This window comes from Cervus canadensis, chromosome X (genome assembly GCF_019320065.1).
Source record: "Cervus canadensis isolate Bull #8, Minnesota chromosome X, ASM1932006v1, whole genome shotgun sequence".
NCBI classification, from domain to species: Eukaryota; Metazoa; Chordata; class Mammalia; order Artiodactyla; family Cervidae; genus Cervus; species Cervus canadensis.
The window spans coordinates 2,696,751-2,708,732 of NC_057419.1; the positions used below are offsets into that span (position 1 = coordinate 2,696,751).

The window sequence follows — 11,982 nt, forward strand, 5'->3', positions numbered from 1 at the left end:
ATAGATAGATACATGGGCTTCCCCAGTGGCTCAGCAGTAAAGAATCCACCTGTAATGCAGGAGATATGGGTTCTATCCCTGGGTCAAGAAGATCCCCTGGAGGAAGGAGGGCAAGGCAACCCACTCCAGTATTCTTGCCTGGAAAACCCCATGGACTGAGGAGCCTGGCAGGCTCCATGAGGAGTCCATGAGGTTGTCATTGTTTCGACATGTCCATGAGATCACAAAGAGTCAGACATGACTGAGCATGCATGCATATATACATAATTTTATATATTTCAAACTACATATGCAGTAGGCATATACTCTTCCTTTATTCAGTGTCCCAGCTAGTTTAGCAGGGTGGGAGATTACATAGGCTTTTGGAGCCAAAGGGCTTCCCAGATGGCATAGTGGTAAAGAATCCACTTGCCAATGTAGGTGATACAAGAGAGACAGGTTCAGTCCCTGGGTTGAGAAGATTCCCTGGAGGAGGAAATAGCAACACACTCCAGTATTCTTGCCTGGATAATCCCATGGACAGAGAAGCCTGGCAGGCCACAGTTCAGGAGGTCTCGAAGAGTCAGACACAACTGAAGCCCCTGAGCAAAACTAGAGGCAGTTAGCATTTGCCTGGCCCATCTGGTCTCAGTACATATAACTCTTTTGGTTCCTTGGACACAACCAACACTTACTATTTTTAAATAATAATGCCATTTTCCTAAAGGCATCTCTATTTTGTAACCATGATTTTTAAAAATAGTTTTCAGTTATTTCAAGTCGAAAAAATGAACAGTTATACTCAAAGTGAGTTTCAAGTTTAATTGCTTCACATACCCCATGCCTATTTCTAATATTTTTTGGAAACATTCACATTACAAAAAACATGTCTTTGGAACTTTTACCAGTTGTATACTTAATTTCTGAGATCACTCTAAGGAAGTATGTGTAGGAGTGCCTTCCCAACTTTGGAAAGGAAAGCAGAAAATAAACAGCCTCCTTTTTTTTTAAAGGCTCCTTTCCTCCAAAGACTATGGTATCAAAAACATCACATAAATTTACATAAAATGGTCAAGGTCTGACAACTGGACTTCAACCTCAAGATTTACTTTACAGATCATTTTGAAAACAACTGTATTCAGGAAGATACTTGTATTTTTTCAAAAGAAGATTTCAAAATAAAATGTTTCCAAAATGTTGTTGATGTTGTGTGGTGGAGTCCAAAGAAAATATTTTCTGAGTGGTACCGGTGAACAAACAAAATCAAACAATTAGGCTTTTTCTTTCCGCAGGATGCAGCATTTCTTTAAAAAATGAAACCTTGTAATTTTTAATTTTTTGATGGCATGCTGACTTTTTTAAAAAAAGAAATAAAGAGAAATTATTAGGAAGGATATATACAACCCACTCTACCTTCTCGCCTCTCTGACAAGTTTCTTGCTCCCTCCCCACCCTAACCTTCAACCTAAATGTCCTAGAAGAGTATGAATTCTGGGCACTTGGTGGGCAATGGCGGGGCGGGGTGGGGAAAGACTTTGGTCAGTGAGAAGAAGAAAGAGAGCAAAAAAACCAACGCCAAGGCCTAGGGGCCGAGAGCGGGTAGAAGGTGTTGTAGACCCTCCCTTATAACCAGAGAAATGCAAACTCCAACACCAGGGAAGTGATGCCACTCGTGGGCAGTCAGATTGGAGAAGAACGAGATGATTGATTGACAGGGAGGTGCGCGCTGTGACCCAGCGCACAAACAGGCGGAGGTGGTAGTCCGTGCCGGTGCACGAGGCGGAAGTGGGGCGCTCCTGCTGCACTGGCCGCCGGAGTTGGGGGCGAGCTCGGCGGTGACGTGGGGGTGCTCACGTGATCTAGAGCTGCAGAGCGACGCAGCCTTCGGTGCAGTCGTCACTTCTGTCTGGGTACCAGCTTCCCGCTCCCCCGCGCACGGCGGGTTGGCATCGGGCCCGCGGCAAGCGGAGCAGGTAAGGGCCCCGGGGCCGCGCGCTGACGCCAGGGAGGCAGCTGCCAGCCAACCCCAGAGGCCAGCACAGGGGTTCAGCGGCAAGCCTTCTCCACACCCCGGCTTTCCTGGGAACAGAAATAGTGGCCCCCTGGGGTGGGGGGGTGCAGGGGTGCAGGGTTCCAGGGAAGGCAGGAAAGCAACTCAGAGCGATGGGAAATCATCCCTGAGTTCCTGCAAGGCAATAGAGAACCTGGGAGCGGGGCGGGGATGGGGGCACCTGAGGGTGGGGGCGGGGGGCTCGGGGCGGCCAGGCGCGGAAAGGGGGGTTGGTGGGAGTGGGGGACGCGGGGTCGGGAAGGTGCCAAGAGCCCGGCTGCAGCAGCCTCCTGCCCCCACCCTGGCCCTTTGCAGGTCTGCCGAACTAAGTGTGGCGGCTGCGCACTCGTGGCGAGGATCGGAAGGAGCAGGAGACAGCGAGGATAGGCCCAGGTCAGTGCCGGGAACTGTGCAGGGGAGGAAGGGACTGGTGCATAGCCCAGCCTGAGATCCCTTGCTAATTCCCCCAGACCCCATGCCCCGTCCTCCATTTTGGTGCCTGCTGCGCTCTGGGAAAGAATCCTGGGAAAAGAAAAATGGTGGGCTTTGGGTGTGAGGGAGGGAGGAAAAAGGAGAGAGCTGGGAAAGAGGTCAAATTGAAGGCTCCCCAGAAGGCGCACGAAGCGCCTGTGGTGGGAAAAAAAATTTTTTTTTAAATCTTTGCTATCAGGACTCTGAATCCTGCTGGTCAGTGCACCAAGCATTCAGTCTCTCACCTTGCCTTTGTCTTACTTGTTGTTCAAAGAAAAATAACAGGGGGGAAAAATCTCATCATGGCTAATATCCACCAGGAAAACGAAGAAATGGAGCAACCCGTGCAGAACGGAGAGGAAGACCGCCCTTTGGGAGGGGGCGAAGGCCACCAGCCAGAAAGAAATCATAGACGGGGACAGGCTCGCCGACTTGCCCCTAATTTCCGATGGGTCATACCCAATAGGCAGGTCAATGATGGGATGGGTGGAGAGGGAGACGATATGGAAATATTCATGGAGGAGATGAGAGAAATCAGGAGAAAACTTAGGGAGCTGCAGTTGAGGAATTGTCTGCGTATCCTTATGGGGGAGCTCTCTAATCACCATGACCATCATGACGAATTTTGCCTTATGCCTTGACTCCTGCCATTTCCATGAGATTAATACTGTGATTTCCACTGTTGTTCTGTTTTTCCTTGCATTTTCCTGATAATGCCTTTACTGATCCGTTTGCTGTGAACCTTATGTAATTGCAGTGTGTCAGGTGGGTTCTGTGTTACCAGCTTCTAACTGCAGATTGCCTTGGCACCCAATCTAAGTTTCTGTCAACAGTAAAGTTTCACCCATTTGCATGGAAAAATGTAAAGTTAATAAAGTAATTAAAAAGCAATTTACACATTTATCATTGTCTCATTAAAGAAAAAAAAATACATGAACCCTTCAAAAATCTGAAATCACATATCCCAGGATGGTAATTGGAGCACATTTCTCTGGGTTGGATAATACGTGACTTCTTTTCATTTATTATCTGGGATTTTTAGAAGCATTGAGAAGAGTTTTTCAATGAATCTGTGAATGAACATAATTACTGGTTCAGCAAACTTAAAGAAAAGTGAACTTTAAGTATCTTCCAGTCTTAATTGAAAGTAAACCCTCCCTTTATTACAGATACATTCCTGTAAAGAATCAGTCTTCTCTTCTGTGAAATGGGATAAATAATGTCTGCCTTAGAGGGCTGCCAAATGAAATACATGAGGTGTGGAACTGTTGGCCTGCCTCCTGTGCAATTCCTCAGCATTTAACAGGACTCTGACTCTCATCAGATCCTTGGGCACTACTAAGGGGAGTTTTCACCCAGGCTCACAAGAGGAAAAATAGGTGGGTTCCACTCTGTCATTCCAGTCATATTTGCAGTACACCTACCTCCCTGATTACTGGCATGTCAGTTGGGCATTTTTCCCCTTCTGCTGGCTCCTATTTCAATATCCTGTGATAAACCATAATGGAAAAAGAATATGAAAAAAGAATGTAAAAAAAGGTACTGGTTTAAATACAGACATACATTGTTTGATGCAATTCCAATTTTGGAAAGATTAAAATTTGGAAAGGTACATTCCTTGTGAAATTAAATAAGCAAATCAGATCACAATGTTTGTAAAATTGTGTCATCACTGTCACTGTTCAGTTCATGTTGCCGATGTGCTGGAGTCCACAAGCTAAACAAAAGCCCACTGATCTCTCTGTAGTCCCTGGTGAGATAAATCCCCCCTTTGACTTCTATAAAAGTTGTGGGAGAAGGCTCCCACACTTTGGAGTTACATTTACCAGTGAGTACCATTCCCATAGTTCTTGTTCTTAACGTTGGTTCTGAACAAGACCCTTTTGGTTTTACTCTGTCCATGGGTTTCTCCAGGCAAGAATACTGGAGTGGGTTGCCATGCCCTTCTTCAGGGAATCTTCCTGACCCAGGGATCGAACCCACAACTCTTACGTCTTTTGCATTGGCAAGCAGGTTCTTACCACTAGCGCCACATGGAAAGCTCCAACAGATATTTAATTATTTTAACTGATTCATTAATAGAGTTCAGAAACTGGCTCAACACTGTTCCTAAGTGACTGTCCTTAATTAAGTGGCCTAGTGAAAAGTGAAAGTGGCTCAGTCATGTCCAACTCTCTGTGACCCCATGGACTACACAGTCCATGGAATTCTCCAGGCCAGAATACTGGAGTGGGTAGCCTTTTCCTTCAGTGGATCTTCCAAGCCCAGGGATTGAACCCAGGTCTCCCAATTGCAGGCAGATTCTTTACCAGCTGAGCCACAAGGGAAGCCCAAGAATACTGGAGTGGGTAGCCTATCCCTTCTCCAGTAGATCTTCCCAACCCAGGAATCGAACCAGGTTCTCTTGCATTGCAGGCGGATTCTTTATCAACTGAGCTATCAGGGAAGCTCAATCACCTGAAGGAAATGTTAAAAAATGCTTTCACTTGGGTGCCTTCCCAGTCCCAACCCCTCGTCATTCCTTGAATCACCTGATCATTAACTACTGTTTTGACAGTTCCTCGGGTGATTCTGCTTCCCTGGTGGCTCAATAGTAAAAGAACCCACCTGCTAATGGAGGAGCTGTGGGATTGATCCCTGGGTTGGGCATATTCCCTGGAGAAGGAAATGGCAACCAACCCACTCCAGTATTCTTGCCTGGAGAATCCCATGGACAGAGGAGCCTGGTGGGCTATAGTCCATGGGGTTGCAAAAAGTTGGACACGATTGAGCACACATGCAGGTGATTCTGATGCATCTGAGTTTTGCCAGCATAGGCATGGAGAAACACCGACAGTGATGACACCATTTTACAAACATTGTGATCTGATTTGCTTATTTAATTTCACAAGGAATGTACCTTTTCAAATTTTAATCTTTCCAAAATTGGAATTGCATCAAACAATGTAAACCAGTACATTTTTTTACATTCTTTTTCCATTATGATTTATCACAGGATATTGAATATAGTTCCCTGTGCTGTTCAGAAGGACCTTGTTGCTAAACCAGTACTGTTTTTTTTTACCTTTCCAAATATCCTGTTAAGTTAATGCACTATTATAGTTTATTATTAATAATAATTATATAATTATTAAATAAATTAGGCATTATCTTTTCTGTGCAAGCCTGTGCCCTTTTATAACAATGCTTTTGTCTTAATTACCCTGGAGCTCAATTTCCAGCAGTGTCTGATGTAGATATTTAATAACATAATAATGCACTTTATTATTATTAAAGCTTTTAGCAATTTTTTTATAACAGCAATTAACATTGGGTCTTTGTGAGTTGTTTATTTCTTTACACTCGTTTTAAAAGTTTCTATGAGAAACATTTGAAGATGAAATACTTTCTGTAATTATTTGTGTAATACAAGGTGATTAGACATATTTGGATTATGCAGAAATATAAAGAAAAATATAAACAAAACCATAATCCAACTATCCAAAGAAAGTACAATTTACAAAAATTGTAAAATTTTTTATTATCATCCTATACTAGTCATGATTAAACCAGGTTTAGTCATAATTAAACCACTCATGATTAAACTTAATCACAATTAGATCTCTTAAGAGAAATATTGCCTCTTTCACAGCCCCTGCCAAGGAGACACGTTTAACTTGTTATGTTTATTTTTTATGTCTTCTCACCACTCTTCAAAGCTAATTGGATCATATTTGACCTACTTTCAGTTGTTGTTCAGTCACTCAGTCATGTCTGACTCTGCAAAACCATGGACTGCAGCACTCCAGCATGCTAGGCTTCCCTGTCCTTCACTAATCTCCCAGAGTTTGCTCAAACTCATGTCCATAAATTGATGATGCCATCCAACCACCTCATGTCTGTCACTCCCTTTTCCTCCTGCCTTCAATCTTTCCCAGCATCAGTGTATTTTCCAATAAGTCCGCTCTTTGCATTAGGTGGCCAAAGTATTGGAGCTTCAGCATCAGTCCTTCCAATGAATATTCAGGCTTGATTTCCTTTAGGATTGAGTGGTTTGATCTCCTTGCTGTCCTAGGGACTCTCAAGGGTCTTCTTCAGAACCACAGTTTGAAAGCATCAATTCTTTGGTGCTCAGCCTTCTTTATGGTCCAATTCCGACATCTGTACATGACTACTGGAAAAATTATACCTTTGATTATATGGACCTTTGCCAGCAGAGTGATATCTCCACACTTTTTAATACACTGTCTAGGTTTATCATGCTTTTCTTCCAAGGAGCAAGCATCTTTTAATTTCATGGCTGCAGTCACCATCTGCAGTGATTTTGGAGCCCAAGAAAATAAAAACTTTCAATTAGCTCCTGTTTTTCAAAACTGAAAATAACAGTCATGTTTCAGCAGGTCCACTCTCAGTGGGCAAATTTGGGAACATTACATGAATACATTTAGTTAATAGAACTAATTTATTTCTATATGAAATTTAAAAGTTGTCTTGTGAGTAGAAAAAGGACTGATTACAGGAATGAAATGGACAAAATCCTGTGTCTATTCCCTGTCTCCTTCCCTAATATCACGTATTTCATATAATAAATGTGCTGATTTTGTTTAGAATGATCTCATTTTAAAATTTTCATGCATATAGCATGAAATGTGGTTGCTGTCTTGTGTAACCAGTCAAAATGCTTTCTAAGTAATATAAACATACATAACTAAATAAATAAGGCATCTCTATAAATTTGAAAATCTTGACATTTATTTGTATTTTTAATTTTTGCTCAAACATTGTTTTAAAAGTTATGATTAACCTGTTTAGAAATTTACTCTTTCTCATGTAGCCAATGGAAATATTTTCCATTTAGTTCCCACAAATGGAATGAGCATTATTATGTTTCTGATTGTAAAATATGCCTCCTAAAGTGGTTTTGTTGTTGTTGCTTTGGAACAGAAGATAAACTATATTAAGAAGACAAATTTTAAATCTTGCTTTCAACACCATGTTTCCTTTACTGAAATTACATGTGTAAAGTTTTTATCTAGTTTTCCTAAATTAGCAGATATTACTTAATCTCTGACTAAAGTTTGATTTTTAAAAGAGGAAGCAGGAATTCCTGGGTTGTCTAATGGTTAAGATTCTTCACTTCCACCACAGAGGGCACAGGTTTGATCTCTGGTCGGGAACTAAGATCTCACATGCTGCATGGCCAAAAAAAAAAAAAAAAAAATATGTTTGGCCAATTGCTTTGGCTCATGGGCTACCAGTCCCTCATTGGCTGCTACTGTGGAGACTATGGCTACATTCACTGTCACTGGACTATCCCATCAACCCCGAAAGTTTGCAATTCAGTCAGGATTTTTGTTTTGTTTTGTTTTGTTTTGTTTTTTTTAAAAACAAAATGTTCTAGGTTGCAAACAAAAAACAAGATCAGAGAAATCTGGATAAGGTAATTTCAGAAGATATGGTGCTTGATTCCAGAACTTTAGAATTTAAGAAAATAAGAATTTTACACTGTGTTTGAGTCCTATTTTACACATGGAAGTGAATTGGGATTGAAGGAATAGAATGGGTAAGTGTGATTTTTATATCTGCTACTGCTGGTGCAGTGATAAAGAATCCGACTGCCAATGCAGATGAAAGAGACAGGGCTTCTATCCTTTGGTCAGAAAGAAGCCCTGGAGTAGGAAATGGCAACCCAGTTCAGTATTTTTGCTTGGAACATTTCATGGAGAGAGGAGCCTGGCGGGCTCCTGTCCATCAGGTCAGAAAGAGTCCGCCATGACTGAGTGACTGAGCACACATATACACACACACTGCTCTTTGTGTGCATGCGCGCTACCTTGCTTCGGTGGTGCCCGACTCTTTGCAGACCCTATGGACTGTAGCCCACCAGGCTCCTCTGTCCATGGGATTCTCCAGGAAAGAATACTGGAGAGGGTTGCCATGCCCTCCTCCCAGGGATCTTTTTGAGCCAGGGATAGAACCTGCCTCTCCTGTGACTCCTGCGCTGCAGGTGGATTCTTTACTGCTGGGCCACCTGGGAAGACCACACTGTTTTTTATCGGTTGCTATACCCCATATAAAAATCTCTGAATGACACCTAAATCTAGATGGGAGAATGAAAATGAAAAAGGCCAATGAAACTTTTAGGGAGAGAATTTTGACCATAAAGATCCCTAAAATCGCTGAGAAACCATGAATAGGAATAACCATTTAGGAAAGTGACGAGTTGCAACACGTTAAGAAAAAAGTACATGATTTTCCATCGAACAAATGGCACAACCGACACATATTGAAGCAAAGTTAATGAGGTTTTTATTAATTTCTTTAGGGGTAGAAATGCTTTGAAGAAGCAGTATAGGGCCTAAGGGGAGAACCCTTAAGTCTGGTTTGCGTCAGCTAGTTCTGAGGCAGTTCATTTGTGGGTGATGTATCTGATGACCGACTTGGTGGCCGCGGACATGGCATACTTGCCCATCTCCCCAGGCAACAGAAGACGCACAGCTGTCTGGATGTCCTCACTCATGATGGTACAGCGCTTGCTGGAGCGGGTCAGGCGCCCGGCCTCTTCGGCAATCCGCTCAAACATATCCTTCACGAAGCAGTCCATGATGTTTAACGTTTCGTGGGAAATACTCAGGCCTGTGTGCACTTGCTTCAGCACCCGGGGGAAATAGGTGGCAAAGCTTACAGAGCTGTTCAGACGGTAGGAGTGGCGACGGCGACGGCAACAGCGGCGGCGACGGCGGCCCTTAGCTGTCTTCTTCTTTGCCTTTCTTGGCTCGTCATCACAGGGTTCTGGTTTGGAGAACTCGGAGATCTCCATTTCGGAGGTGCAGGTTTCTTTAGTGACCAGGCTTTCCTCAGAGTTGTCAGAGACACGACTTAGATCATTCTTTGAAAAAGACCATGCCTTTTTTCACCCTTGTGTTCCCTATGTCCTAGATATATTGAAACATGCATATATTGTGTGCAGTTCTTCAAATAAGCCACAATTTCACTGACTCACATACCTTTATTTGGACTCTTGTACCTGGACTATACATTCTGCTTTTTTGCCTGAGTAACTTGTACTTATCTCTGGGAAGCCTTCCTTAACATTCTTTGAGTTAGGGCACATGTGAATTAAAATATTCAAGTGGATATGAATAGTGCATATGAATAATAATTCATGGGGATATGAACTTTCTGTGATGGAAGTAAAGTCTGATGCTATAAAGAACAATACTGCATAGGAACCTGGAATGCTAGGTCCATGAATCAAGGTAAATCTGAAGTGGTCAAACAGGAGATGGCAAGAGTGAACAACGACATTTTAGGAATCAGTGAACTGAAATGGACTGGAATAGGCAAATTTAAATCCAATGACCATTATATCTACTACTGTGGACAAGAATCCCTTAGAAGAAATGGAGGAGCCCTCATAAGTCAACAAAAGAGTCCAAAATGCAGTACTTAGGTGCAATCTCAAAACTGACAGAATGATCTCTGTTCATTTTCAAGGCAAACCATTCAATATCACAGTAATTCAAGTCTATGCCCCAACCAGTAATGCTGAAGAAGCTGAAACTGAATGGATCTATGAAGACATATAGGACCTTCTAAAACTAACACCCAAAAAAGATGTCCCTTTCATTATAGGGGACTGGAATGCAAAAGTAGGAAAGCAAGAGATACCTGAAGAAACAGGCAAAATAGGACTTGGACTACAAAAAGAAGCAGGGCAAACAAAGGCTAACAGAGTTTTGCCAAGAGAACACACTGGTCATAGAAAACATCCTCTTTCAACAACACAAGAGAAGACTCTACACATGGACATCAGCAGATGGTCAATACTGAAATTAGATTGATTATATCCTTGGCAGCCGAAGATGGAGAAGCTCTGTACAGTCAGCAAAAATAAGACCGGGAGCTGACTGTGTCTCAGATCATGATCACGCAAAATTCAGACTTAAATTCAAGAAAGTAGGGAAAACCATCAGACCATTCAGATATGACCTAAATCAAATCCCTATGATTATAGAGTGGAAGTGACAAATAGATTCAAGAGATTAGATCTGATAAACAGAGTGTCTGAGAACTATGGATGAGGTTTGAGACATTGTACAGGAGGCAGTGATCAAGATCAACCCCAAGAAAAAGAAATGTAAAAAGGCAAAATGGTTGTCTTAGGAGGCCTTAAAAATAGCTGAGAAAAGAAGAGAAGCTAAAGGCAAAGGAGAAAAGGGAAGATATACTCATTTGAATGCAGAGTTCCAAAGAATAGCAAGGAGAGATAAGAAAGTCTTCCTCAGCGATCAATGCAAAGAAATAGAGGAAAACAATAGAATGGGAAATACTAGAGAACTCTTCAAGAAAATTAGAGATACCAAGGGAACATTTCATGCAAAGATAGGCACAATAAAGGACAGAAATTGTATGGACCTAACAGAAGCAGAAGATATTAAGAAGACGGGGCAACAATAAACAGAAGAACTATACAAAAAAATCTTTATGACCCAGATAATCACGATGGTGTGATCACTCACCTATAGCCAGACATCCTGGAATGTGAAGTCAAGTGGGCCTTAGGAAGCATCACACAAACAAAGCTAGTGGAGGTAATGGAATTCCAGCTGAGCTATTTCAAATCCTAAAACATGATGCTGTGAAAGTGCTGCACTAAATATGTCAGTATATCTGGAAAACTTAGCAGTGGCCACAGGACTGGAAAAGGTCAGTTTTCACTCCAATCCCAAAGAAAGGCAATGCCAAAGAATGCTCAAACTACTGCACAATTGCACTCATCTCATACCCTAGCATAGTAATACTCAAAATTCTACAAGCCAGGTTTCAACAGTATGTGAACTGTGAACTTCCAGATGTTCAAGGTGGATTTAGAAAAGGCAGAGGAACCAGAGATCAAATTGTCAACATCCGCTGGATCATTGAAAAAGCAAGAGAGTCCCAGAAAAACATCTATTTCTGCTCTATTGACTATGCCAAAGCCTTTGACTATGTGGATTCCAACAAAGTGTGAAAAATTATTCAAGAGATTGGAATACCAGACCAACTTTCCTGCCTCCTGAGAAATCTGTATGCAGATGAAGAAACGACAGTTAGAACTGGACATGGAACAACAGAGTGGTTCAAAATTGGGAAAGGCGTACATCAAGGCTGTATATTGTGACCCTGCATATTTAACTTATATTCAGAGTGCATCATGCAAAATGGTGGGCTGGATGAAGCACAAGCAAGAATCAAGATTGCCAGGAGAACTTTCAATAACCTCAGATATGCAGATGACACCACCCTTATGGCAGAAAGCAAAGAACTAAATAGCCTCCTCATGAAAGTGAAAGAGGAGAGTGAAAATGTTAACTTAAAGTTCAACATTCAGAAAATGAAGATCATGGCATCCGGCCTCACCACTTCATGGCAAATAGATGGGGAAACAGTGGAAACAATGAGAGACTATTTTGGGGGGGCTCCAAAATCACTGCAGATTTTGATTGCAGCCATGAAATTAA

At 42.1% G+C, this 11,982-nt stretch overlaps 2 protein-coding genes across 3 annotated transcripts; one reads left to right on the plus strand and one right to left on the minus strand.

Annotated features, from left to right (window-relative positions):
• Nucleotides 1-1,538: 1,538 nt before the first annotated feature.
• BEX3 (brain expressed X-linked 3) lies at nucleotides 1,539-3,391 on the plus strand. 2 transcript variants are annotated; one of them, XM_043460124.1, is made up of 3 exons: nucleotides 1,539-1,952; nucleotides 2,345-2,422; nucleotides 2,775-3,391. In XM_043460124.1, exon 3 carries the CDS (start codon nucleotides 2,803-2,805, stop codon nucleotides 3,139-3,141), a length of 339 nt encoding a protein of 112 aa, XP_043316059.1. In that variant the 5' UTR covers nucleotides 1,539-1,952; nucleotides 2,345-2,422; nucleotides 2,775-2,802; the 3' UTR covers nucleotides 3,142-3,391. The 2 variants fall into 2 exon arrangements, with proteins under 2 accessions (XP_043316059.1, XP_043316060.1); XM_043460125.1 differs by having other exon boundaries at nucleotides 1,610-1,952; nucleotides 2,821-3,391.
• Nucleotides 3,392-8,821: 5,430 nt separating this feature from the next.
• On the minus strand, nucleotides 8,822-9,299 carry LOC122434696 (histone H2B-like). The gene has a single exon (XM_043458330.1). The coding sequence runs from the start codon at nucleotides 9,297-9,299 to the stop codon at nucleotides 8,889-8,891; it is 411 nt and encodes a 136-aa protein (XP_043314265.1). The 3' UTR covers nucleotides 8,822-8,888.
• Between the last annotated feature and the right edge of the window lie 2,683 nt (nucleotides 9,300-11,982).